Source organism: Epinephelus fuscoguttatus, linkage group LG13 (assembly GCF_011397635.1).
Source record: "Epinephelus fuscoguttatus linkage group LG13, E.fuscoguttatus.final_Chr_v1".
NCBI lineage: Eukaryota > Metazoa > Chordata > Actinopteri > Perciformes > Serranidae > Epinephelus > Epinephelus fuscoguttatus.
In genome coordinates this window covers 42,280-70,270 of record NC_064764.1, presented here as the reverse complement: position 1 = coordinate 70,270, position 27,991 = coordinate 42,280, and the positions used below count along the sequence as shown (strand labels likewise).

Here is a 27,991-nt window from a genome sequence, read left to right as displayed (position 1 = left end):
TCCCAGTGTGAAACAATTTATTTTCATTGTGATTTAGAAAATGGTCAGCGAGCCAGCAAGCACCAAGTGGCAACCTTCTGGGCTAAAAATGAAGCCAACACATAAATGCCATAAAAAAACTGCACTTCCTTGAACAGCCACTTCAGGCTGGCTCAATCACCATAGATCCCCATGTTAAAATATCAAACTTTACAGCAGAAATACATGTTTACAGCCTGGTACAAAAGACGATTTTGGCCTCTAAAGCTAATTTCCCCCTTCATAACAACTGTACAGGGGTTATTTTTTTCATAACTCACCTGTTTACATTTTATCGAGGCTTAAAGTTACACATAATTAAGGGCCTGCTGCTTTGAGAGACAGGCTGTCTGCCAATAATCAAATCCACCCCTCAGCCTCTCAGTCAAAGTAGCTACCATGCCAGCCTCTCAGTCAAATCCACCCCTCAGTCCTCCACAGTGTCAACCTCTCGCCCAAATATGGTCACTGCTTGCTCAAAAACAAAACAAGATTACGACACCCAAAAGTCCTGAAACCGGATTTAAAACAGGAGTCCATGAACCAATGGGCGACATCATGGTAGCTACTTCCATTATTTTTACAGTCCATGGCAAGCACTCTATCATGAGCCACAGGGCATAAGTTAAGTATCACTGGTCTACTCCATCTATATTCTGAAGTGACCAAAAGAAGGGCCACATTCAGATCATACTGAATGGACATGGATTGTAGGGATGGAATAGATTCCTATTTTTGGAACAAAAGCACAGGTGTAATCAATGAAATGTTGACTGAATTCCATTGATTTGCTTCAGTTACCCTAAAATGGTGATGTGAATGTTGCGTCACCTTCATGCTTACTGGGACCCATTGATATTGTTAATGTTATTAATAATGGCTGCACTTATCCTGCTTTGACAGGTCAAAATGTCTACTATGAAAAATAATTAGATAACCATATCATAACTAAACAACATTGTCTACCATAAGGTAGGTAGGTAGGTGTTTGTTTGACTTTTCAGGCTGTTACCTGATGCATCTGAGCTCTCAAACTTTCATAACTCTCGTAATTATGACTTGGGTGTTAACAAGAATGCTCTTTACAAGACATCAATAGGTTATGCCAACAACTTAATCAATAATTTTATTTGTTACATGAAATCATAAAATATGATTTCAGTAAAATGAATAGTTGTCAGTTCCTTCAATATTTCCTAGTGGTAGAAATGAATAAATGTTAATGTTTAGGATAAAGCAGTCATCATTCAGTATCTTTGTGTCCTGAGGGTAGAAGCTCCTCCTGAGCCTCTCAGTCCTGCCGGGTGTACCCGTACCTTCTTCTCAACCTCAGTAGGGTGAAAAGGCAGTTACATTTAAATTCTTCTGTTGGAATTTTCCTCAAATAAAAAGGAATGCACTTGCTGGGAATTAATTCATTATTGATACTCATACAAATACAGCAACACATCATGTGTGTGCCATGTATCCTGAGAATTCCTCCTCCTCTTCTTCCTCCCCCTCCTCTTTTGTTTCTTCATGCTGTCTCACACCATCACAGGTGTTGAGAAAGCCAGACAAAGTGGCTGCACATCTGCCTTCATAGCCAGCTCCAGTAAAGTTTTGTGTAGGTAGCATTAGTGCCATAGTTGTCTGATGATCTGACTCAGTCTGTGAATCTGTGTGCCTTGAGGTCTGTTTTGAGTCTGAGGGCAGTAGAAGTTCCAGATCAGAGAGTTTCAAAAAGTCTGTGTGAGACTCACTTGTATTCTGCGACTCTTCCTCCTCCCCTTCCTCACTTAGAGTCAATGCAGCGAGGGTGACTGAGAACAAATTGATATTGCATGAGCTGTCACACACTACCTCTTTATCTTCCTCCTCCTCTTGCACCTCATCTGTGACATGTCCCTTGACTCCAGTGTGACCCTCAGGCATGAAAGAAACATCTGCATCTTCAGCTTTGGCCCTATCTTGATCAAACCCCCCATGTGTGACTTCAACCTCAAACTCTGTGTCCGGCACCTCAGCCTCCACAGTCAAACCCCTAGAGTTCCCTGAAGCAGCTACTTTACTGCTCACACACGACACATCAATAGAGTCCTGGCAGGAACTGTCAAGGGAGGAAAGCTCTGCATCTCTTTCCATGTAGACGTTGACCCCTTCCTCTTCCTCCTCTTCATCCTCCTCATCAGAGTTAGTGCCCTTGGTGGCAGGTTGTGGAGTTGTGGGATTGTTGTGCCTCCTCTGTTTCTCAGTCTCTATGCTAATGCAGATTTTGTCAGGGACTGTCCTCTCTGGTGTCAGGGTGTAGCCTTGGCTTAGAGCCTCCTATAGGAGCAAAGAGGGAACAAAGAGACAGAGGGAGGGAGGAGAAGTTGGGGAAGATGACAGTGACACAGTATAATAGATATCCCAACTCAAAGATGCACCAACCCTGCGTAACACACTAGGGTATTGTCTATTCAGCCAAATCAAATTATGGTGCTGGGAGTGATCTAACGCAGCAAATGTTCAGTTTGAAACTTGAGGGCTTAATTTAAGCTGCAGTTTCTCCAGCAGTTCACCAAGTGTGATTCACCAACAAAAAGCTGGGGTATCAATCTGTACACTGTCAGAGTATGAAGTAAGGTTGCAACAGTATGAGATTCTCACAGTACTATAGGCTTCTTGGAAAATATCATGGTTTCAGCATATATCGTATTACACAGCTATTATTATCAGTAACAATGACCCTTAAATCAATGAGAATAAAAGTGTTTTTTTGTTTGAACAAACACTGTTTTAATATTTAAACTAGAAAGCATTTTTTAATGGAAGTATGTGTAAAATAGTTAAGGAGGACAGGAGATGTGCAGGTGAGATTCTCGGTCCGGTTGCACATAGTATTTTTTACACCATGGTATGCCATTAAACAAGTATACTGCTGCAACCCTAGTATAAGGCATTGTCAATTTTGGAAAATTGCAAAAATTGTTGCACACAGATGCTATTTGACGATCCAGATATACACTTAATGAGGCTGAGATAGTTCAGGAGTCACTATGCTTAGAGCAAATTAGTCTAAGGTCTTAGGTATTTGTACTGTTTGTGAATGGTATTCAAGGTGTTGCTCTCAAGTGCGAGTCAAAGGTGACAGAGTTAGTGTAAAGAACGAAGAAGAAATGTTCAAACCCTGCCTACTTTCTGATAGATAGATAGATAGATAGATAGACAGACAGACAGACAGACAGACAGACAAGTTTCTTACAATGAGCACTCTGGGCAGAGCTGCCTTCAGTTTACAGAGGAATCCAGTGTAGTGGAGGCAGAAGATGGAGCTCATCAGGAACCCGACAGCAAAAATCAGAAGAGCAGCAACTACGCCTAAAATAACAGGGTCTGAAGACACACACACACACACACACACACACACACACACACACACACACACACACACAAACACACACACACACATGAATGGATGCACACATGAATCCTTCAGGAAGTGTTAGAGTCTTGCTCTGTCTATTTACTTCTCTGGGCCATGTAACAAAGTGTAACCAACATATAAGGCTGTATTTTTTGCACACTGTTACTGCCACAGCTGACACCCTCCCCATGTGTCTAGACTTCTTTGTAGTATTTCGATATGTGTGCCACTAGGATATGTGGTCCCCTGCACCTAATTGGTTCCACCTCCTGAGTTGTTGCCCAACCCCACCCCTTGCTTCCTGTCTAATGAGCCGGGGATCCTGATTATAGAGGCACCATGTTTCAAGATGATGTATGTTAATTGGTTATTTAACTTTAGGATGAGGTACTTGGGGACTGGGCAAGGTACAGCTTCCAAAATCTGACTACACATGGATGGCAGTACCAGTACACAGACGTTTCGACAGTAAAGTCTTCTTCACACTGAAGAAGACTTTACTGTCGAAACGTCTGTGTACTGGTACTGCCATCCAAGCTGGATTATTAAACTGAACTAAAAGGACATTTGAGAGTGATGGCGTTTTTTCCATTTTTAACTGTTTTTGGCCATGCACCTTGCGAGTTTATTTAGTTTTTGAGAGTGCTTGCTTTTTCCTACGTGATTTTGATACACACACCTCCCACCTAACAATATAATGCCAGAAATGAAAATAATCACAATACTAAGATATTTGGAAAACTGGAAAAATGCAGAAGTGCAGCAGTAATGACTTGGGTTTATCTCAACCTTCCATCAGCAGAGTGATCACACTAACAATGAGATCACTTTCACAATCAGCAGTTTGTTTAATTTCCCAAGGTGTGTCCACACTTTTCAGGCTCACAAAAGGGTGTGTCTGTCACAACCAATCACATCTGTTAAAAGAATGCAACATACCTAGCAACGGGGTCAACCACACCTCCTCAATAAGGTAAAAGTTTCTGTCTCTTCCTTGCTCAGAGTTGCTCTGAAAACTTTTCTAAATCACTCCTAAGCCAGGTCTCCTTACTAAAAATGTTTAGGTTAAGTTAGGGGCTCTCTGAGAGGCCTTATGTATTTTCCCTTTCCCTTTCAGACCTGGGTCGTAGCACAAGAGCATGGCAAGGAGTGTAGCTCTGCACTGGCAAACTGACATTTTCCTGAGGTCATTTCCTCGCCTGTGATGGTGTGATAACTTTCAGTGCCTATTAATAGTCTACCCTTGTCTTCACCCAAAAGCACCCTGTAACCGCCTAGTATATGAGTGATTGTGAGTTTGTGCGTACCCGCTAATGCAACATACTGCCAGATCATATGGCAACATCAGGATTGAATAGACAACTGTAACTAGTCAAATGTAAATAAAATAAACTTAGAAAAAAAAGAAAGAAATACAACATGCAAAACACTGGACCATATTTTGTTTTTTTGCCTATGGCATTATGGCTGTATTTGGCTCCATATGGTTAATGTATGGATCATTGTGCCGCCAAATTAGTATGCACTTTGTAACATAAGGAAACACAGAGGCTGTCAGACTATTAACATGTCCAGAAATGTGAATTAATTTTAAAAGGAGACATCATCTGCTCTTTGCAGTACATCTGAGCTGCTGTAAACATGTTTGAAACTATACACGCCCTCAGCATGGCTGTAGCCAGCTATGAGGTCATCGAGGTCCGGACCTCGGTAAAAATTCAAGGAGAAAAAAAATAGAAGAAGCCCCATCAGCATGGTAAACATATTAACACACCAGACAGCTTTTATTTTGAAACGACACGCAGGAATGTATCTGATATATCGGCGGAACGCGGAAAACTTGAATTCAGTTGACATGAAGACGACGATACTGCTAGCTGACAGACAAGGTGAGTGAATGTTATATATATAATGTTATATATGAGACAAAAAATATTGAACTTATTATTCTAAATTATGGTGATGCACCTATATGTTGTACACTAGATTTGATTCAGGTGGGTATTTGATACATAATGCACTGGGCAATAAGAGCATCCCTCTATCTATCTGAACACTATTCCGTGGCTTGAAACCTTAAACCACATCAAATAATGTTGTTACATTATGCAGAGCTTTATTCACTTATTTGAAGAGCACATGACCTCACAGGTTTGTGTCATCTACTATTTATTTGTTGTTGCTACTTTACTCTTGCTAGCCTAGAATTTGATAATAATCACATGCAGTAATTCAAATCCTTCATTCCAAATTATCTTCAAGCATTATAATGTAATGTAATAAATAAGGTCTAATCAAACAACTCAGAAAGTGTCAGAAGAGGGAAAGAAAGATGTCAAAAAGAAAACATTTTCTCCAGAATACATCAGATTCATTTGTTAAAAAAAACCTAAGCCATGTGACAACGAGGAGAGAGAGGATGAGAATGGACAGAAGAGAGAGGAGAACAGAAAGAAGTGTGGAACTGCACAGAATGGAGAATGGAGAGGACAGAGCAGAGAACTGTGTAGAAAGGCAGGAGAACAGAGAGATCAGAGTGGAGAACGGAGAAGAGAAGAGACAGGGCAGAGCAGAGAACTAAGTGGACAGGGAGGACAGAAAGGATGACGGAGAGAACAGGGCAGAGAACCAAGAAGAGAACCGAGTGCACAGAGAGGAAAAGAAAGAATCCAGAGAGGATCAGCACAGCGAGGAGGAGAGAGAGAGCACAGACAGCAGAACAGAGAGGAGGAGAGAGAGAAGAGAGAGGAGAAGAAAGCATCCAGAGTGGATCTGCGCAGGCAGGAGGAGAGAGAGCACAGACAGCAGAACAGACAGGAGGAGACAGAGCACAGACAGCAGAACAGAGAGGAGGAGAGAGGAGAAGAAAGCATCCAGACAGGATCAGTACAGAGAGGAGGAGAGAGAGGAGAAGAAAGCATCCAGAGTGGATCAGCACAGGCAGGAGAAGAGAGAGCACAGACAGCAGAACAGAGAGGAGGAGAGAGAGGAGAAGAAAGCAGACAGAGTCAATAGAAAATCACTCTCCATCCTCTCTCTCTCTCTCTCTCTCTCTCTCTCAAAAGACCATTATTGTTGTACTAAACCTACTAGTACAAAGTAGCCTGCCATAGAAAAACTATCAACTCACTGTACAGGATTATGTACAGCCTACTCTAAAGTAGCTACAAGCTAGAGCGGTCCAAACTGATGTTAAAGTGCATTTTTTTAGTCAAATAATATGAACATTTTCTGCAGCTGGGCCAAATCACCCCCTTAGTAACAATACAGTTGTTTCCTTGGAGGAAAACATGCTACAGGATTTCCAAACTGTCATGGCAGGGGAAGAAGATGAAAGCAACAGCAGCCCCTAACACGGCCACCTCTACTGCATGAAAATGAATTCTTTCTGATTCCGACATGTATCCAAGTACATTACAAGTGTGTTACACATGTGTCAGGTGAGCCCCTTACCTTAAGATTTCAGTTCAGCGTCTTCATAATAAAACGGTCACTACATCACAAACATCAGCTCTGAAAGTTCAGCTCACCTCTGCTTGGTTCCACAATGCTGGTGAAGGTGCAATGCCAAGCGGATGGCACAGTGTGTTTATTCACGTTAATCTTTGTGTCCACCTGTACACAGTACTCTGCGCCAATCTGTAGGTTGTCGACAGTATAACTCTTGTTTTGTGTTACGAAGGACTTCTGCAGGTTAAATGTGGAGAAATAACTTGGTTAAATGATTTCCATTTGAGCCTCGTCTGTGACCTCAGCACTCCACATGTTACTGCCTGATTTGGTTTTAATACTGGTTTTAAATCTTGGTGTCCCCCTGAACAATCATTACATCTTTCCAAGCAGTTGAATGATACCTATTGGATCATGAAAATACTTTTGGAGATATAAGCCACTATGTGACCAAAGAGTAACATGCAGAGCGCTGACCTCACAGATAGCACCATTTCCAATTTGAAGAGTTTAGTTCTACTGTTTTTTTAATTGAGGCAGAACTGCTCTGGAAGCAGAAATTATCATATAATGTTCAGTTAAACCTGAGAGGCCAGAGAGATAAGTATCTTGAATCTAGGTAAGAGAGATAAGTATTTTGAATCTTAGACTCTAATAGACTCTTTTCACAGCAGACCAACTTTTCAAAGCAGGAAAAGAACAGGTGTAATTAATACCACTACAGCTGCAGTCAGTGATTTTAATTCAATACACTGTCAAATTCAGCAAATATCTCAACATAGTCCACCAGCTGTCTGTTCTGTTTGTGCACTGATTAAAAAAAAAATCCAGTGTTTATACATAGCCCTGGCTCTGAGTTGGTGTTTTTAATGACTCTTGCCCATTAAATAAAGGCTTTTTAATTTTTCCAAACCGACCTGAGTGCCTTGACTTTGATTTTTTACAGCGCTAGCTCTATTGGGAACAAATAATGTGACTCAGACAATACACAACACTATGCCAGCTACTCTCCCTTCCCCACATTCTCACCCAGCAGAAACACAGCTGCCCTATGACAGTAATGAAATGTTAATAATGTCAGAACTTCTGAGGGCGCACTGACCAAATGGTAAGGGGAGCCATGACTGTCATATGGGTGAAATTTTCCAAAGATCTGACCATGTCATGCCAAGTTACAGCAGTTAATGTTGTCTTGTCGAAACACTGAAATTTGCTACGCTGCCATGGCGACACCCTTTGACGAAAACTCACAGATTTCATAAAGCATCACAAAGGTCTTATGGCTGTTTTGGACAATTTTCAGGTGGATCTGGGGAACTTTGTAAACATAGAATGTGTGGCAGAGCTGTTGTATTGGATTGTATTAGAATGCACAAGTGTACCTGTGTACAAGTGGCCAGTGAGTGAGTGTATGTATGTATGTATGTATGTAATATATTTAGTAGCTATAATCCAACATACACATAGGAATAAACTGTCCTTGTGCAAATATAGAAAATACAAAATGATCAGGTTTATTACCAAAACAAACTTGTTTTGATGACGGGAGTAACTGCACTAAACATACGCTGTTTGAAATCACTCTGCCCAGCAAGTACTGTATGTCTGGAATGTAGATCCGGCTGTGCATTTGGCTTCAAAACAACTCTGTCTCATAATATTACATTATTATTTCATAGCATGGTGAATGTGTAAGCTACAAATTGTCCACAAGAGCGTTTTGGAGTCATTTGATGGTGTATTTGATTAGTTTTGAGGGAGAGAGGGGGCTGTACCGTTCACTTCCATTTTGTGTGCTGAGCAGCGGGCAGCTCTGCCCCACCGATCTCAAAACAGCAGGCACCGACAATTAAAGGTTATGTACCTACTCATATGACTATACGGATTACAGCAATAGACGAATTTGCCAAAATGTCAAACTATCCCTGTAAGGTATGGTTACAAGAGACATTTTTGTATAGCTTGGTGTGTTACATGTGCCTACCAAGTTTCGTACATTTAGGTGAAAGCAGCTTTGGGGGCTGTTTCTTCTAAATTTTGTAGGGGGCACTACTGAGCCATTTTTTGGCACCTGAGTATGAGACCCTTAAAATATAAATTTTTTAAAGCAGGTCTGATGTATGTGCAAAGTTTCATGACTATTTGAGTACATTACGTCAAAAAGGCAATTCGTTTGGAGAAGAAAGAGGAAAAAGAAGAATAGAAATTCCTTGCATTTCAATAGGGTCCGCGCACTGCGTGGTGCTCAGGCCCTAATAATTAAAGCTGCAAGCAGCGATGAATGGCCAGTTTACTTTCAAGAAAAATAATCATAATTCCCTCAGTTTCAATAGGGTCCATGCACCAAGGTTGGTGCTCGGGCCCTAATAGCAATAATTCCTTCAGTTTCAAGCGGGCCTTCGCTAATTCAAGTTGGCACTAAATTGTTAGTTGGCTCCGTCAACTGTAGTGCAGTTGCTCTATGAGCCCCGTGATGTGGAAGCAGCGCTAAACATCCAGGTAATTTTTATACTGCAGAAATAGAGCTTTTTCGCTTAATGCACCACTGAGCAACTTTCATAGGAATCAATGGGATCCCACCTTCAATGCTCTATCCAGGTCTCTCAATGCATCCATGATTTTCACCTGTGCTTTTTTGCTGCTTTGACAAGTCAAAATGTCTGCTGTGAAAAGGGTCTATTAGTAAATAAATATAACCTTAGATGTTTAATATTCAGGGGAACAATCACACTGAAAAGCATGCAAAAAATCCCCCAAAAGAATAAGAACAAAACTTGACGTGATTTTTAGGTAATTTACCTAAAGTGAGTCCAGTATTGTATAATATCAAATATCTAACTTGCTGTAATTCATTGCCTCTGTTTACTCAGGGTTTACCCTAACCTATAAAACTATTTCTAAGTTCTACAACTAGGATATCTGATTTAGCGGTTGTGTCTATAGAGCAACTAAATTAAATTTAACACTTCATCAGAACATAGTCATGTATAGTTCAGAATCATTACAAGAAAAATGTGCTTTGATATAGGTGAGAAATGGATTTCTTACCGTTGATTCGTTATGTTTCTTCCAATAGATTTTAAACTTAGCCCCATAGAATTCCTGGATATCACTGATTTTTGAGCTCCTGTCAGCTTCAGGGAGTGAAATGTTGATTTGAATGCAGTTGCCACATCCAGCCAGTGAGACTTTTGGAGGACCTATTATGGCTTGTCACAAGAAGAAAACACATTCTTTTTAAATTCAGGCAATTTCTGCTTTGCTAGAAACATTTGTATCATAAAGGGTACAGAGAGTGTAATGTAATGTAACTAAATCTGAACTTGTACATCAAGTGTATGGTGTGTTTTTGGTTCATTCTGCTGCATTTCAACTCTTTTTTTAATAAACTTTCAGACAATATTTTGACCAATGCTCTACAACAGGTAAAATAGACAATGTAAATACATCTGTATTAGGAAAGTCTTAAGACTAGATTTAAGACTTTCATTTTTGATAAAGCTTATAGTTAGGGCTGGCTCAGGCTTGCCTTGGACCAGCCCCTAATACACCTCCTACAACACACCGAGCACCTTGTCTCCTTCTCTCTCTCTCTCTCCTTTGCTAACACTCATGTCCTGTTACTGCATCTTGCTAACTTGGCTCTACTGCGTGTCATTAACTTGGCTTCTTCTCCAGAGCCTTTGCGCTCCACTGTCTCGCAGGTTAACTCATATCACCGTGGTGCCTGGATGGTGTGACGTGTGTGGTTGTGCTGCTGCCATGGTCCTGCCTGAAGCCTCCTACTGCTGCTGTTATCATTAGTCATACTTCTGCTGTCATTATACACATGATTATTGTCACATACATATACTATCATATACTAATATATACCTACAACATATTGTACCGCAATAGCTGTAATTATTATTGTAATATTATTACTTAAATTAATGTTGTAAGCCATTATCATTACTGTCTGTCCTGCATCTCTCTCTCTCTCTCTCTCTCTCTTTGTATCATTTTGTCATAGGGATTACTGTCATCTGTTGCATGTCTATCCATGCTGGAAGAGGGATCCCTCCTCAGCTGCTCTTCCTGAGGTTTCTACCAATTTTTTTCCCCGTTAAAGGGGTTTTCTGGGGGGAGTTTTTCCTTATCCACTGTAAGGGCCCAAAGAACAGAGGGATACTGTCGTATGCTGTAAAGCGGCAAGAGGCAAATTGTTATTTGTGATACTTGGCTTTATAAATAAAATTGATTTGAATTGAATTATTAAATTTGATTCAGCTGCTCAGAGGTGCTCCTTCTCCCTAAGTATTTAGTCCTTGCCTAGCATTTTGTGGTTGCATTTGGGTAACAAAATACTTCTCCATCCAACAAAAAATAGGATATTTTTCAACTTGGGCCGAGTTTCGACCCCCAGTAAACTCCTATGTGGTTTGCTGCCAGAGGTGATATCTGTGTTTACTTTTCATCATATCCAAAAAAGCAACTGATTTACAGAAAAAGCTTAGTTAGAAAGCTTCATGAGGCTCGTTTTGCTGGTCTTAGCATATGTATTTGTTGTTTTGCTGAGGTCACATTTTGTGTATCAATTCAACAGAGATGGCAGGCGCAAAGTTCACACGATCTAAAATCAGAACAGTCACAATCATGAGAAGAAGAAAAAAAAAAACTTTGCTTCCCTTTCAAGAGACACAGTGATAAAACAAAGATGATTTGGATTTTGTAAAAGTTGGCTATTATCCTACATTTCTACGATTCTGATGGTGCACAATAGTGCCAGTTTCCTCCATCATCTTAGTGTAACATGTCAGCATGCTAACATTTGCAAATTCATTCATTCATCTTCTAACCGCTTCATCCTCTTGAGGGTCGCGGGGGGGGCTGGAGCCTATCCCAGCTGACATCGGGTGAGAGGCAGGGTACACCCTGGACAGGTCACCAGACTATCGCAGGGCTGACACATAGAGACAAACAACCATTCACGCTCACATTCACACCTATGGACAATTTAGAGTTATCAGTTAACCTAGTCCCCAATCTGCATGTCTTTGGACTGTGGGAGGAAGCCGGAGTGCCCAGAGAGAACCCACGCTGACACGGGGAGAACATGCAAACTCCGCACAGAAGGGCTCCCACGCCCAGGATCGAACCGGCAACCCTCTTGCTGTGAGGCGAGAGTGCTAACCACCACACCACCGTGCCGCCCCATTTGCAAATTAACACAGAAATTGCAAATTAACACAGTACGGCTGAGGCTAATGGGAATATCATTAGTTTGCAGGTGTTTGGTCAAAAACCTAAGTATTGGACATTATGACCTGATGATGGTGCTAAATGAAAAGTCAAGGGATCATCAAAGTCCATAGGATTCATTCTGCGGGGACCATTAATGTTATTATGCTTATGGCGCCCCAGATTCAAACGTCCAAAAACACATAATTGAAACCACAAAATATCTCCATACTGCTCGTCCGTAGTGATCTAAGTGTCCTGAAGCCCCAACATAAAAAGTTGTTTGGAAAAACATCATTTGAGTTCTGTTTTTAGCTTCACTGTAGCCTGTAGCTCTAACTGCCTCTCTGGGCACCACGCTCACGTGTGCACGCTTGAGCGAGACCGTGACATAGGGGCACCACATTCATGTGTGTGTGCTTGCTTTCGCTCGGTCTCGCGCAAGCGCACACACGTGAATGCGGTGCCCAGAGAAGCAGTTCAGGACACTTAGATCACTACGGACGAGCAGTATGGAGATATTTTGTGGTTTCAATTATGTGTTTTTGGACTTTTGAATCTGGGGCGCCATAAGCCTCCATTAGATGGAGTTTTGTTGCTACCTCCTCTCCCCTTGGATCTCTGCAAGTGTCGTGAGGACTCTAAAACTTCATCTGATCCTCCATCGGCATGAGGGTGAGTAGATAATGGGTGAATTTTCATGTTGGGTGCACTATCCCTTTCAGGTAAAATGAGAAGTTGTTCACTATACTTTCTTAAACTAACCTATATTGTTTTTATATGGTGCTGCAGGGAGTGAACTTTCCCTGAAATGAGTCTTTGAGTCTCAAAAAGACTCAGTCCTATCTGTGAGCAATAAACAATAATATAATATGTCATTCATTAAATCCAAGGCAACAAGCATGCAACTCAAAGTAGGCTTATGTTGACGTACTGTCTTCGTAAGGAGTGAAGGAGTATCTGCTGGACTCTGGAGACAGACTTTGGTTGTAGAATGCCTGGACGTACAGGTCATACTTCTCTCTGTTGCGTGGAAGCTTCAGCCTGAATGAAGTTGTGTTTGAGTACCATAGCTTTTTTTGTTCTTTCTTGTTCAACCTGCACAAAGAGAGAAAGAGCACACACATTTTAGTTCACACTTGAAGTGCTCTGAGCGTGGAAGGAAAATTGCTCTTGTTCTCGCAAGTAACAAAGCTATCACATGCCAGTTGATAGCACAGTATGATTATTGGCCAATATTGGCTTATTACAGATATATCAGCACCAGTTATCAACAAGATATTGCAGTACAGAAATTCCAGTGTTTGAGGTCACTTTTGGATAGTTTGTGCACCCGAAGGCACTGACAAGTTTGTATTTCAACTGTCTAATGTCCTGTCTGGTACAAATCTTTATCATAGTTCTTTAAAAAGATTCTCTGCTTATTTTCACCTAGCTTTGTATCACAACAATGTGGGGAGTATGCGTAAATGAACTGTGGTAAACTTCTCCATCTTAACAGTGCCCAGATCTCTCTGCTCACTGGCACTGCACTGTCTATTTCTCACCTCAAATGTTTACAGAAACAAGAAGTGAGCACTATACTGTGTCCTGTATTGTGTAAATGGAGGCTAAAAAAAGAACTTAGACAGTAAAATAGAAAGGTGATCAAATATGAACAGATATTATGTCACTGTGTTGCCTATTTCTCACCTCAGATGTTTTCAAAACAAATTTTGGCTTACTGTTTAACTGTAAGGAGATTGTTTGTTACATGCCTGCTACAACATCATTTTTGGATAGGCTATTGCATTATGTCATCCAACAGCAGGAGTGTTCATTGGTCTGATGTGGCGCAGTGCATTCTGGTAGCTGCAGGTTTTCTACCTCTTGAACAAAAGAGAATGCTACGGCCCTTTTTCTCTGTTTCCTCTAGCCATGTGGCACCGATGTAAAAAGTATTGCATCTTTCTACTGCATAGACAGCCCAGTTTTATGAAAAGACCATGTTTCGAGAAGGGAGATACTTCTTAATAATAATAAATAACCAAAAGTATGGCCTTCTTCTCAAAAGTGTTAATATAATGCATTTATGGCTGCAAAAATTTGTCCTAAGGACAGAGGGATGTCGTATGCTGTAAAGCCCTGTGAGGCAAATTGTGATTTGTGATATTGGGCTTTATAAATAAAATTGAAAAAAAAAAAAAAAAACAGAACTGAAAAAATTTAAAAAAAAATTCTCAGGCTTTTAACTCTCAAACAACTCACAGTATGAGTACTGGCCTGTATTGATTGGGATCTAGTTTTAATAGCACTCACATTACAGACATTCTGTGTTTAATATTATCGTATGTGAGAGTTTCGGCTGAATACAAACACTCTTAATTCATAGATTTGCAGATTGCACAAACTATGTAAAACTCTCAAGTCCCACAAACAGAGCTCACTACACACTACACAAGTTGCGTATTCTCTGCAAATTATGCAGGAACCCTAGCTGCCCTCTGATCAAAGCATGTCGATGTTTACAACTTCAGTGAGAGGATGAAATGAATCGATCCTTCTGGACACAAACACACACAACACACTGTGTTCTCTCATCTCCAACTTTAATGTCACAAATAACAGTTACATTAAGTTGATGTGCTAACTGTCTTGGGAAGGCTACTTTTGAAATTCCATAGGTCACAGATTTAGTTACCCTGTTAAAAATGTAGTAAGAAATGTAACTATTTTAATTACTTCATCAAAGTATGACATTTGATTACTTCTTAACTGCTTTTTTAACAAATGTTTTAAACTGGGCAATATTGCGGAAAAGTCCTAAAAACACAAGTGCATAAATGTTGCACTCAAATTTGTCCCAGTGACTTTGCTGACCGGTGTTGTCCAGAAATAAGCCAAAAAGCATTCCTGCATGGCGAAAAGATGAAAAGCAACAGAATTAATGTCACATTCTACATATGAACCTCTTATGGATTGTTCTTTATTTACTAGGGGAGTGAGGTGGCTGGAGTGTGACTTTGTTTTTGTTTTTTTAATATGATTATTATTTTGACCCTCCCCAAAGCTACAAATACTTTCCTTGAGCCTCCCTGTGGGACTGGGGGAAAATGCATGACCCTCCCTCCACCATAAATTAGTCATTAGATTTTTAAAACTTATTCTTTGATGTTTTAAAGTTAAAAGTTTTAAGTTGAAGACAAATTCTATAGTTGAAAAAAGCCTTGTTTTTTCACTCGTGTTGTGCACGCTGGTTATTTCTTGCAAACGGTTTATTTTTTGGCTAAATCTTTAATGAGACGTAGAATAAATGATTTTGATGAAATATCACTATTTTAAACTTAGATTTACCTTTGTGTTAATTTTTTCTGATGGAAGTATTCAACACACATGATGTGCCCATGGACCATCAGACATTTGAAAAAAAACAACAACAGTAATTTCTGTTGTTACAGTTTCTGGCTATGATAAATGGTGTTTGGTTTGGCGATTTTCAAAGAAAACATGCCTTCCAAACCCATGGGCCATGTTTTCTTTAAAGAATCTGCAGTACATAAATACAAAATACAGTCATTAAAAAAACAAACAAACAAAAAAAAAACATAAGCCCCTCCCCAGTGCTTAAAAAACTATAATAAATAAACAAATAATGAACAGTCCCTTTCCTAAGACTATGGCCTCTAGTTTCGCAAACCGGGCGAGGCGGAGGCGCAGCGCACCTGCGCTTCACCAACTGGGTGTGGCCAGGCAGATTTTGCAAGTTTGGCACACCGTGCGCGCTGACGCAGCTACTCTTCTTTCCTACCTCTGTTCCTCCTACCTGCACAAGTCGGAAAGAGGGAGGAGAGAAGACGTGTAGTGGGTTTTACACACATCACACCAATCAAATGAGCCCCTCTCCTCGCCCTTAAATGCGCCACGCGAAGGCGTAATGAGAGTTTACTCAATTCGTCATGGCTGAAGAGAGCAGCAGCGTCAGACGGCCAAACTTCTCCCAGGAGGAAACTGATGTTTTGGTCCAGGAAGTCTGCCTCCACGGGCTGATGATGCAAAGGTAGCCTGGGAGGAGGTCACCACAATTGTAAATCAATGTTGCGTTTCTCTCGTGCGCGCACACGCTCTCTCTTTCTGTCTCGCAGTCTCACTCTGTTTCTTTTCTTTTGACTTTTCTAAGATGACAGATGCTGAATATATACTCCCTATCGGATGCTGTGGCTGTTTGTGGTTGGCTGAGAGGGATGTGAACTCATTAGTTTGCAGCTGTGTTAATCAAATCAGGTTGGGTTTCCATTACGTGTGCCAAACGTGCCAAACGGTGCCAATCCCCTTTGATCTGACGTCAGATGTGACGGGACAGTCGATATAGAGATACATTTATGTGCTGATTGCAGATAGTTGCATTGAATAGTGGTTTTGTGGCTATTTATTTTATTGTTAATCTGCCTGACATTCTGGAAACCTGCCTGTGAGGTTTTGGTGACATGTGCACACTGTCCGGTTTGACCGGTCAGTCAAACTTACACTTACACCGGCTGCGCTCCGCCTGCGCTGACAGTAGACCTGGTTTCAGCTGGCAAGCTTTTAGCACACCTTCGGCGAAGCCTTTTGGCACGAAACTGTCACTGCGCCAAGCTGGATCTGTCGACACCTCCCACTGCTACACCGCCACACCCATCTCAGCGCACCTCGGTCTGCCAAACTAGCAAACTGAGCGCACCCCGGGTTGTGCAGCTCGAAACTAGCTCTGCGCGGGGTTCGCCACCCTGCGCCGCGCCGGGAAACTAGAGCCAAATATATTCATATGATGAATATATATATATATATATATACTGTGTTGAATCGATGCTGTACCTACGGCTCTCTGTTGACGTAGAGCCTCCACCATACCCTATGCCGTAGCCTGATGTGCACCTCCTCAGAAATGTAACCAATGTAATGTAAAAAACGATTTCCCTCAGTGGAAAAAAAGCTTTCCTTTACTTTAATTTAAGGGATAAGAAACAATAAATTGTAAAGACAATAAAGCCCCCACAAAAATAACATTTTAAATATTATGTGAGATTTATACTTGGGGATTTATCCTGGCTTCATATGAGCAGAGGAAATCTTCGCTCATCACTAGGCTAATTTATATAATGTAAAATGCCATGGGCTTGTGCTAATAACATTAGCATATTATCTTTGTTTGGAAAATGTGTTTAGTATCAGAGTTACTTTGTCTGTGAGCTTTGTGAGCTGTAATAGAGCCAAATTTTGAAACGTTACCTTTGTTAAATGTTGCTGTTGTCCCTGGCTTCATATGAGAGGAGGAAAAGTTTGCTAGCTACTAGGCTTATTTATACAAAGTAAAATGCCATAGGCTTGTGCTAACAACATTAGCATGTTGTATTTAAGGGGAAAATGTTTTCAGCAAAAAACTACTTGTACTTGTGTTTGAAATTGTCTCTCCTAAGCCGTATTTGTGTTTTGGGTGTGTTTTTGAATCAACTAAACTTTACAGCACATCACAGAAACCCTGCTGCCAAATAATGTTTTTGGATGTGTAACTGCAGAGTGACACACAGACACACCACCGCACAAGTATAAACGCTCAAAACGGCGTAGGCCACGTACGTAGGCTACGGCGTAGGGTCTGCCGCACAAGTATAAATCCCGCTTTTTTCACCAAAATTTTGATTATAATTTAATTGCATTTTTTCAGTAGCTGTACTGATTACAGTCCTGATAACAATTACATTTATTTTGCAATTTAATTCTGTAACTCTAGTTAGTCCTCAATACTATGTGCTAAGTTAGAAAGTTAGCTTTCAGTGCATCTGTGACGCCCCTCCCTATGTTTTTGAGAATGTTTCAGCCAGTCTCATCAGGCAACTGGCTGACATGGGAGGGTCGTTACCAGATTAGGCTCACCTGGGCTTCCAAGCTATAAAAGCTGCCTAATCTGTTCACTTGGTCTCTCCCTTCCTTTCAGCTGACATCTACTGAGCATCTTTGGTTTTGGTTTGCACCTTCAACACCTCCACAGAACACCTGACACCCACCCATGCATGGCTTTCATGACTGACTTTGCTGATCTACACACTCCATTGATCATTAAGTTAATTTTAGTTTAATAAATTCGGATTGTTTTAAGTAAATCTTTTGTGTGGACTCCCTTCTTGTCACATACTCTGAGCCAGTTTGTGACAGCATCTCTCTCTGTTTTGCTAGTTTAGCTGTGCAGTGCATCTCTTGGTCTCTCTTGCTTGCACCAATAATATTATCTATGATTTGTCAGTAGAGGGGACACTGCATCATCCGCAGGTAAAAGTAAAGACTCAGTTGATCCACATCCAGCCTCAGTCAGTGCTAACACAGGTCCAGTACAACTGCTTTTAACAAATACTAATACTGTTAAAATGTTTTAACTGTTACTCAAAATGTTGCCCTTTTCGTGGACAATTTTATGCTAATATTCTATTTGTACAGTGCTTACTTTGTCTGTCTTGCTCATTTGATTGCTGTACCAGACCTTACAAAATATTATATGATATTTGTAATGATTGTCTTGTGCATCATATCCTTTTGGTCATGTCATATCCTTTATTCAGATATCTTACACATTAAGACAGGTGAGACTCAACCATTTTCAATTAGACTACAACACTAAAATGTGCATTAAACTTAAACTAGATCAAGCAAAGGGTCTTAAGAAGGACTGTTCATGAGGTTAGTAGGTAATAGACAAATGTATCTACTGTTTACTATTAATAGGTCCCACTTAGGTATTTACATACTTGTTTGTACATTATGCGAAACTGAACCAATAATACACAAGCTGGTTCAGTGCTGTGTGAAAGACAACATGTGACAGTAAGGGGGGGGCCAAAACCAAATCTGCTTAGGTCCCCCAAAGGTATAGGACCGCCCCTGACAATAAATCAAATGAATATGTGCAGAAGAATATAGTGGCAATCCCACAATAAATTACAGAATTCTGCTGTTGCCTTTATTTCTACTAAGCAATAGTGACTTAGTGACTACCTGGTGAACACAAAACATTTCATAGCTAAAGAGCAGTTGAATCATCGCTTCCTTTAAACCTGATTGGCAGGCCTCTCAATGAACACAACTGCATTGCACGCAATCTACATGCCACACTGGATGCCCAATGGATGGAAACAAATGCTTCAGCCCCAGCCAAAGAAAGCAGAGGTTAAAGGGAGAAAAAGTTCCTCACAGTCACATATTTCATCAAGGAAGATGCTAAAGGAAGCCACAGACTGTCAGACAGAATATGTACCGACTGAAAACGTGACCAAATTAAAGCTCACAGTTGTTCCTCATGGTTGCTCAGAGAGGCTGATTAAACCTGAAAAGACTAATACACCATGACAAATTCACACTGATGTAAATCAGTCGATTTATTTCTGTTTATATCACCAAATTTCTAGATCTCAGCCATCAACTTATTGAGTACAACATTATCATAACCAATAGAAGCAAGAGCTGGAGCTATGAAAATAAAACCCAAGTTGCAAAATGTTTTAGTTTTCCTTTAATCACCACAGGGAACTGTAGCTTTGCACAATTATTTAAAAAAGACCAGTGGTTCTGGTAATATTGTTGTTGGGATTCACTAGACCACAGATGATTCGTAATTTTTTAAAACCTAAAATGGACATGTGAAGGTTTTTCTTCTTGCCATATGAAATGGTAAGAGACCTCATGGTCTTTGTTCTTCAAGCAAAGACAGCTATTTGGCCCTTATCTCCACAGAATGCCCCGTTCTGTGACCTAAATGAGAGACTAGTCTTCATGCCTGATTGGAGGCAAACTCTAAGAAAAGTCCTGCATTTTTCACTCTCTCTTCCTCTTTAATGCAGGGATGCTGACCAGCTCAGACCCTTGTTCCTTGCCCCCGAACCATCGAAGGAGGGGCAATTGCTCACAGACTCTCTTTCTCCTGGACCATGCCTTGCCCTCACTCACGCCAGGAGCAACCCTGAAACCAGAGAAATTAGTGTGCAAACACAAGAGCCCCTTTTCCACCAACATTTTCAGGAACTTTTATTACCAGGAATTTATTTATCTGGGTAAAAGAATTCCTGGTAATCTGTGTGGTTTGCGTTTCCACCGCACCTCAAAGTTCTGGAAAATTTATTCAAATTAGCATGATGACGTAGATGATTCGGCGTGTGCCCTGTATTTGGCTCTGCCAGCTTGGCTGGTTACATGGTGGTGTAGAGAGAGGAGGGGCTGTTTGTCTCAGCCTGCAGCTAAGTTTAACCCTATGGGCCCTAGGCCTTTTTTGGGGTATTTTTACTGCCTTTACTTTTAAGCTCATATAACAGTCATTATAAAGGCTACATACACATGCTATATCTTGGCGGTTTTTTTCAGGACAATCTGGGCTATCCAGATTTGCCATCATTACATGTCCTTCTATGCACCTGTATTTTATATTAATTTTTATATCAATAAAAAAACAAATCCGTGTTACTAAATTCTTACATTTTTACATGTATCTCACCATAGCAAGTTGGAAGTTAACATATTCTGCCATATATGAAGAGGGGAGACTCTCTGGAATATGGCAAGATAAGAACTATGATGCTGGGACATTCTGTCACTTCACAGTTGTCCAAAACATGTGGTTTGTGCCAGGCGGACTCATTCACAAGTCAAAAATGTGTTTTATCTGAAAGAAACATGCAATATTTACATCTAAGATAATAGAAAAATAGTCAACCAAATGCAATGATGCCCTCCAAGATAATATTTGCCACTTTGCAGTAAAAAAAAAAATTGGGGGGCATTGTGGGGAGATGTGTCCCCCTCAATGTATATGGTGACTACTGCCCTGTCATGAATGCATAATTAGGCCTCAGTTGTCTGGGCGCGCAAAGATGAAGTGCGCTGGTCTTGTCATACAAAGTTTGATGAAGCGTCAAATAGACAATATGGAGATATCTGTATCTTGAAAGCTGGACTACAAATGTGGATAGACAGGAAGAAACACATGCAAGCCTAAGACATGGTAAGATACGATATTCCTCACTATATGAAGTGACTGTAAACAAGATCTGTATAATGGATTGTAAAGAAATTTGTCAGGTTTTTATTTAGTAGACAATTGATCTGTATTTATAGCGTGATGGGATGACAGCACAATGATGTATGTGGTATCACTGGATTCGCGAGTAATCCATCCAACTGTAATGTGTGTGCAAAGCTGTATGAAAGCTTTGTTATACATAATTTTAGTGTAATTAGGGGCCAGGCAGCCGAAGCTGCCAGGACCCTATTGTTATCCTGCATGTTCTTCTTCTTCTTCTTTCTTCTTCTTCTTCCGAGGAAATCATACTTCCCATGCGCGAAAAGTCACCAAACTTTGCACAAAGGTCCAGTCCCTTGCCAGATTGCCCCAGCTGCAAAAGCAGGCCAGTAGTCCTGATGGTGGCGCTACAGCAAGTCTCTAAAGTTCAAAATTTTGAAAATTCAAAACAAATCAACCATATGTGCTACAGATTGGCAACTTTCACTAAAATGTAGCCCCAATACTGAAGAAACTTTGTACATTTAAACCTATTGCAAATTATGAAGTCCAGCAAAAACTGTAAAACATATTAAACCTATCTCCTCCCACAATTTTTGCTCAATTGACACCAAACTTGCTACAGAGCATCTTCAGACTGTCCTACACAAACGATCCACACAGATTTTTGATTTATCGAAAATTGAGCCTACAGTGCATCAAAATGTTTGACTGTAAACGGTATTGTAAACATATACTTGCAGATTCTTGCTAAATACATTTTCAATGTTCATTAAAAAAAAATGACAAAATTTTGGTGTCATGGTAGATGATGTTTGGAAAATATCAGAATTTTATCTCAAAAACTGAATTTTTTACAGCATTTTGAATTTCACTCTCATGCGAACAATTGGAGTCAATGCAAAAATGGCATTTTTAAACATCAGTTTTTCACTTATGGAGCCAATAAATCATTGTTAAAAACAAATTACCAACATCTCCATGCTGTCTAGATGCAATTTGTGTATTTTCGGATTTTTGTCTTAATAACTGAATTTTTGAGAACCGTTTGAAATCTGCCTTTACACACTAACAGCTGCTGTCTTGCACACAGGTGACTGGCTTAGTCAATTTGTGAAGCTACATGTGACATTTCTGTTTGCCAATTAGCTCAGTGAGATAGAGGATGGTTCCTGGTGTTGAAGATTGCGAGTTCAAGCCTCAGCTTGTGCAACATTTCCATATGAGAAATCTACCTAAACTTTTCATAAAGGTCCAGTCCCATGCCAGATGTCCTCAACTGGAAACGAAAGACAATAGTCCTGATGGTGGCGCTACAGCAAGCTTCTAAATTTCAAAACTTTGAAAATTCATAACAAATTAAACATATGTGCTACATCTTTGGAACTTTCACTTTGAAATTTGCTTTTCCATGGCATGGATGGCTACTGTCTGGCACCCTGATGCTTGGCTTAGTCAATTTGTGAAGCCACACATGAACTGTCACTTGCCAATTAGCTCAGTGAGATAGAAGACAGACCTCAGTCTCAGAAGTTGTGAGTTCAAGCCTCAGCTAAGGCAGAACAGACATTCTAATGTGAAAGTCCTATGTTCAGGCATCACGCTATGTCAGAGACTACTAAGGTTAAAATAATTATGATCCAGGCAGTTTCGTGGAGAGACAAATACTCTTTATCAACACTTTTCCCTGTTATCCTTTGTCTCTTTTCCCTGTTTATTTGGCTTAGCTATCAGTCAATATGCAGAGTCTATCCAATAGCTACTTTTACATTTTAAAAAATGTTTTCATCTTTGTCACCATGGATAATGTTTAGCTTTAAGCTAGATCAGGCCAGTTTGTTCATAATTGCTGGCAGTTAATGTTATTTTTACTTTCTTGTTCTTGAGTTTTTTCTTTCCTTTGTATATTATGAGTCTGATCACTTCAGCCACTCATCCACAACTTGAAGGGCATGCCATATGATGTAACTTCTATGTTATGATATACTTTGTTTTAGTGTGTGTGTTGCTCAGAATTGACTAATTTTGCCTAAAATTGCCCAGCCCCGACCACTGCTGCACAGCAGCTATAATTTTATCTTTTTTTTTTTTTTTTTTTTTGCTGTGAAAACATTGGACTAGGGTGGCACGGTGGTGTGGTGGTTAGCACTCTCGCCTCACAGCAAGAGGGTTGCTGGTTTGATCCCGGCATGGGAGCCCTTCTGTGTGGAGTTTGCATGTTCTCCCCGTGTCAGCGTGGGTTCTCTCCGGGCACTCCGGCTTCCTCCCACAGTCCAAAGACATGCAGATTGGGGACTAGGTTAATTGGTAACTCTAAATTGTCCGTAGGTGTGAATGTGAGCGTGAATGGCTGTTTGTCTCTATGTGTCAGCCCTGCGATAGTCTGGCGACCTGTCCAGGGTGTACCCTGCCTCTCGCCCGATGTCAGCTGGGATAGGCTCCAGCCCCCCCGCGACCCTCAAGAGGATGAAGCGGTTAGAAGATGAATGAATGAATGAACATTGGACGACCGATAAGTGCTTGGTCTTGTCGGAAAGCTACGGTTCCGCCGTTTCACGTGATGGCTTCTCTCTATGACGCACGGTCGCGGAGAAAATCCATAGAGAAGAACAGGTGTGAATTTGGATGCACAATGCGTTGTTCGGGCCCATAGGGTTAAAAGAATTTTATGATAAGTGTCAAACTAAGTTAGTCTACATACAGACAGCTGTCATTTGAGCTTATTAGTAACAATTCGCTATCAGCTGAACTAGCGTGCAGTCCTTGTGTAAGACATAACGTTAGTGTCGGTGGATGAGAGACTATGGACAGAGCATATTGAATACCGCTGTCTACATGTTTACATGTTCATACTTGCTGAACACATGCATTGATAAAGTATTGGCTTCTTACTCGCAAAGGATTAATGTCACTTAGTAGCTGCTGTCAACTCAAGTCATTTTCGAGTTACCTTTACTTAGTTTCCAACGCGGCCGCTCGGCTGTTCGCCAGTTACAGTGTCGCGTCGGTGTGGATGTGTGTGCTTCCTCAAATCTGCACCTTTGGAACAAGGACACAACAAAGACTGCTTCTGGAACCAAAGCTCTTTCCAGCCTTCCTCTGCCAGCTAACAAAAACAGCACACCTCAAACCAACTCTTTCTTACATCCATTCAAGGATTGGTAATGTAACAACTAGGCATAGCTTTATCACAGCTATACAGGCTAAGCAAGACTGTTTAACTTGTTGAATGTGATGTAATGCTGTTTACTGAGTCACTGTCGTGATTATTGCAGTTAGGTTATTGGTTACTTGGCTTCGCCAAAGCTAAGTGATGTTAGTTTGCTAATGCTGTTCACAGACATGCAACTAAACATCCTCTGCATTAATCCAAACCCTTTGCAACACATATCACATTCACATAGACTCATCTACAAATTTGTTTTCAACAGAGCTACACCCAAAGAGGCAGCTCAAAGCTCTGCTTCTTTTCCTTTGTCTTTGTCCTGACCACACGGTCAGACAAACACCTCCCCCGATCTGAAACCAGCTTTGATTCAGCCATCTCCATCTCAGCCAAATGGCCCTTTGTTTCACACACCTGCCTTTGTCTGTCTGTCTGCCTGTCTGTCTGTCTCTCTTGCTCTCTCTCTCTCTCTCACACGCACACACTTGCTTGTATATAGTTAGTTAGAATTTGTGTGTTTTGGTTTTGCTTTGCTTCCTTTATGAATAAATATATATTTTTGGAAACATACCTGCTGTCTGTTTAATACTGCACTAAGGTGAATTAAAAGTCAACCTCTGCTACGTAAAGAACTCTGAAATCCTTTAGCCTTTACTATTAATATAGTAATTTTGGTTATAGTTATTAATTTAATTATCAATCAAAATATATTATTGATAGTTTTGTAAACTTTATGAGACTGATATATTTAACTGGCTATCATTTTTCCCTTTTCGGAAACGGTGCCCCACGAGGTGATTCAATATAAATTAAGTCACATTATTTCACATAATTAAGAATTATTATTAATAATTCTTAATTATTTCAGATAGCCAATTTAATACTTTAATTGGAGATCTATTTAGAGGTCAGGCCTGTGTTAAGGCTTAAGTCCCAACAAACTGTGCTGCCCACCATGTAAACCTAGCACTGGTGCCTTGATCACAACATTTTGGGTGTCCTCGAGTGACACATAGTATTGTTATAGACTCCAAACAAAAAGTATCCCCCGCCTAGTAGATTCCCTACATTTTTGGTGCCTCCGTGTGATGCCCAGTATTGTTCCCAACATTTTTGGTGTCCCCCCATGAAGCCTACTATTGTAATTCCCAACATTGTGCACATCTAAATGTTCCCAAATATGACAACACTTTAAATTACTTTAATTAAGGGCATAAAATAAAAGCAATTCAAAATATACTGAAAACATGTTTTATCTGGCAGATCTGGTGAAGGTAGGATGAAATTTGGAGAAAGGAGGGAAAATTCTTAATGACAGACAGACAGACAGATGGCAGGATCATTATGAAATGATATGGCATGAACCATGAAATTGAGGAAAAATGTTTTCCTACAGCTCATAGTAATGAGCCAAAATGTAAGGTCTTCATAAAATGACACATAGTGGTGTTAATCAAACACAAACATTATTTGTGTTTGTTTAATAAGAACAAACACAAACATTATATGTTCTATGTTCTAAGTAAACACACAGAACAGATAACCAAAACTCCTTTGTGGAAGTTTCCAAACAAATCAAATGTGTCATGTTGTAGAGTTAGTCTGAAATGATTCAAAAGACAAGTGCAGTTTTAAAGTAATAGTGCTCAACAAAAACTAAAACTTTCTTTCTCAGTTGCACAACAATTAATGCTCTGATGAAACAGAACAAGTAGACAGAGTATATATATGTGAAGTTACCATAAATTATGGAATAAAAAATAGCAATTATGAACCTGCTTTTTGGGGACAAAAAACAACTTTTTTCAATACTAGTGTCAACATGCTGCCCAACTTAATGATATCACAACAGTGTTTTTTTCTTTTGTCCAAAAAAACCCAAACAACAACAACAACAAGAAATCTTCCATCAACTGCATAGGGAAGTGAAATATGTAATTATCTAGGCTTACTTTAGGAAAGACTACACAAAATAAGCTTGTTAAATAACGGAAATTGTGGCAGACACTGGACAATTTTTTGGAGAACTGTGACAATAGGCTACTTAACTTTCAGGGGGTATCTAACATTTATTATTGTTATTACCAATATTATTGTGTTTTTTAGTTAGATAAATAAATAAAATTGAAAATTAAAATAGTGTGTTTGTTATTGTTTATTGTTATTTTGCTGCTTTGCCTTGATAACTCTTTCTGAAATGATAATAAAGAAATGTTTTAATAAAAAATAAGCCAAACTTTACATATAAGCAACTGTATAAGAACTTTAGACTTAAAAAGAAAAACAGTCAGCAGTTGGCTAAATTTGTAATGTAATCTTGATGGTGAGTAAAATTTAATTATGAGTTTAACCAGGCATCCCATGCCACCTTTGGGTGCTTGACAGCTTACCAAAGAAAATAGTTAAGGTACGATACCCAGCCCAAAGAAACACTGGAGCTCAAGTGATGAATATTGAATCTTCAGATTACAGTCTGATAGGACATTTTCTCCTACCTAAAGACAAACTGGCATTAGTCAGTGTCATTAGGCCATGTGTGTCAGGAAATGAGAGCAACCAACAAGATGGTGGACAGGGAAATTACCTCCTGATGATCTTGTATTGTGTTCCTGGAGGGGTGCTGGGCCCAGGATCCCAACGCAGGACATGGTGGAAATTGTCAGAGCTGACAGAAAGGTTGACTGGAGCAGGAAGGGAACCAAGCACTATGGGAATAAGTTAACACGTGATGCAGTCTGACTCAAACACAACTACGGAGACAGCACAAGGTACAAAGATACACCTGACAGGGAACTTTAATGAGTTGTCAGCTTGACAACAGTGAGTGGGTGTGGAGAATGGTATCTGAGGTATTCAACAAATATTACTGTAAAATGTAATTTTTTTCTGACTGAACTTGGATTACTCACCAGAATATATAAGAAATACGAGATAGAGGACAAGAGGCAGACAGATCATCCTGTCGTCCTTATAAAGCTCCAGGTAGAGTGTCTATCTCACCCTCTGCAGACTGCATTGTCACTGTCCAGAAACAGAGAACAGTATTCCCTATAATTATTAGTATAAATGAAGCATTCACACATAGGCTACTGCCTATTGCAAACGAAAGGTATGTTCTCCCTTCACGCTATTATCATAATGGAGTCAATTACGTTATTATCATGCTAACTTTACCATTTTTGAGCTGATATAGCTTAACCGTCGAGTTGACCAGTTTAGACGCTGTCAAAACTGACCCACGAAGAGTTTACTCTGGCTAAAGTTACTTAATTCTGACACCATGGTGTATTAATCCGATAAACAACAGACATTGTTGCTCTTCTGACAAAGCTGACTGCTAGTTGCTCATATTAACAATTGTTTTTCTTGTAATGGCCTAAGTTAATACTTACAGGTCAGTGTTCCCTGGCAATTTGTAACGTTAGCTAACAGCTAACAAACTAACAAACATCTCTTGTCATAACATTAAATGTTGCGTGACTTACCAACACACTTCGTCTGTGATCATTCTTTCAATGTCGGATAAGTAAAAGCGGAAGGCAGTCTGGGGTTGGTGGTTTCCCTGCGCTGTCAACAACACTTGTCGACTGTAACTGCACACTGACGTAAACTTCGATACAAGACACTGCTACTTCCTCTCTTACCTCCAAAGTAAAAGCCGTACTGCCGAATACCTTTTGCATCATTTGAGTGAATAGCAAATACAGAAAAGATAATCACCTTCTCGGCA

The 27,991-nt window shown here is 40.2% G+C and overlaps 1 protein-coding gene and 1 long non-coding RNA gene across 2 annotated transcripts; both read right to left on the bottom strand.

Moving 5' to 3' along the window:
• Positions 1–27,991, bottom strand: crfb1 (cytokine receptor family member b1). Its single transcript, XM_049594849.1, has 8 exons — positions 27,747–27,991; positions 27,171–27,282; positions 26,846–26,966; positions 13,011–13,174; positions 9,905–10,065; positions 6,937–7,093; positions 3,245–3,375; positions 1–2,325 (listed from the first exon to the last, which is right to left on the bottom strand). The coding sequence occupies exons 2-8, from the start codon at positions 27,217–27,219 to the stop codon at positions 1,468–1,470; spliced, it is 1,641 nt and encodes a 546-aa protein (XP_049450806.1). The 5' UTR covers positions 27,220–27,282; positions 27,747–27,991; the 3' UTR covers positions 1–1,467.
• On the bottom strand, positions 20,018–26,745 carry LOC125900128 (uncharacterized). The gene is made up of 3 exons (XR_007450819.1): positions 26,652–26,745; positions 24,046–24,134; positions 20,018–20,042 (listed from the first exon to the last, which is right to left on the bottom strand). It is a non-coding gene; the product is annotated as an uncharacterized LOC125900128 (long non-coding RNA).

Coding starts and splice junctions, on each gene's coding strand:
- crfb1 (XM_049594849.1), bottom strand. CDS start 27,219: ATGATCTGTCTGCCTCTTGTCCTCTATCTCGTATTTCTTATATATTCT. Junction 3,376..6,936: donor CATTGTGGAACCAAGCAGAG/GTGAGCTGAACT, acceptor GTGTGTCTTCAG/ACCCTGTTATTTTAGGCGTA. Junction 2,326..3,244: donor CTCTGCCCAGAGTGCTCATT/GTAAGAAACTTG, acceptor TTGCTCCTATAG/GAGGCTCTAAGCCAAGGCTA.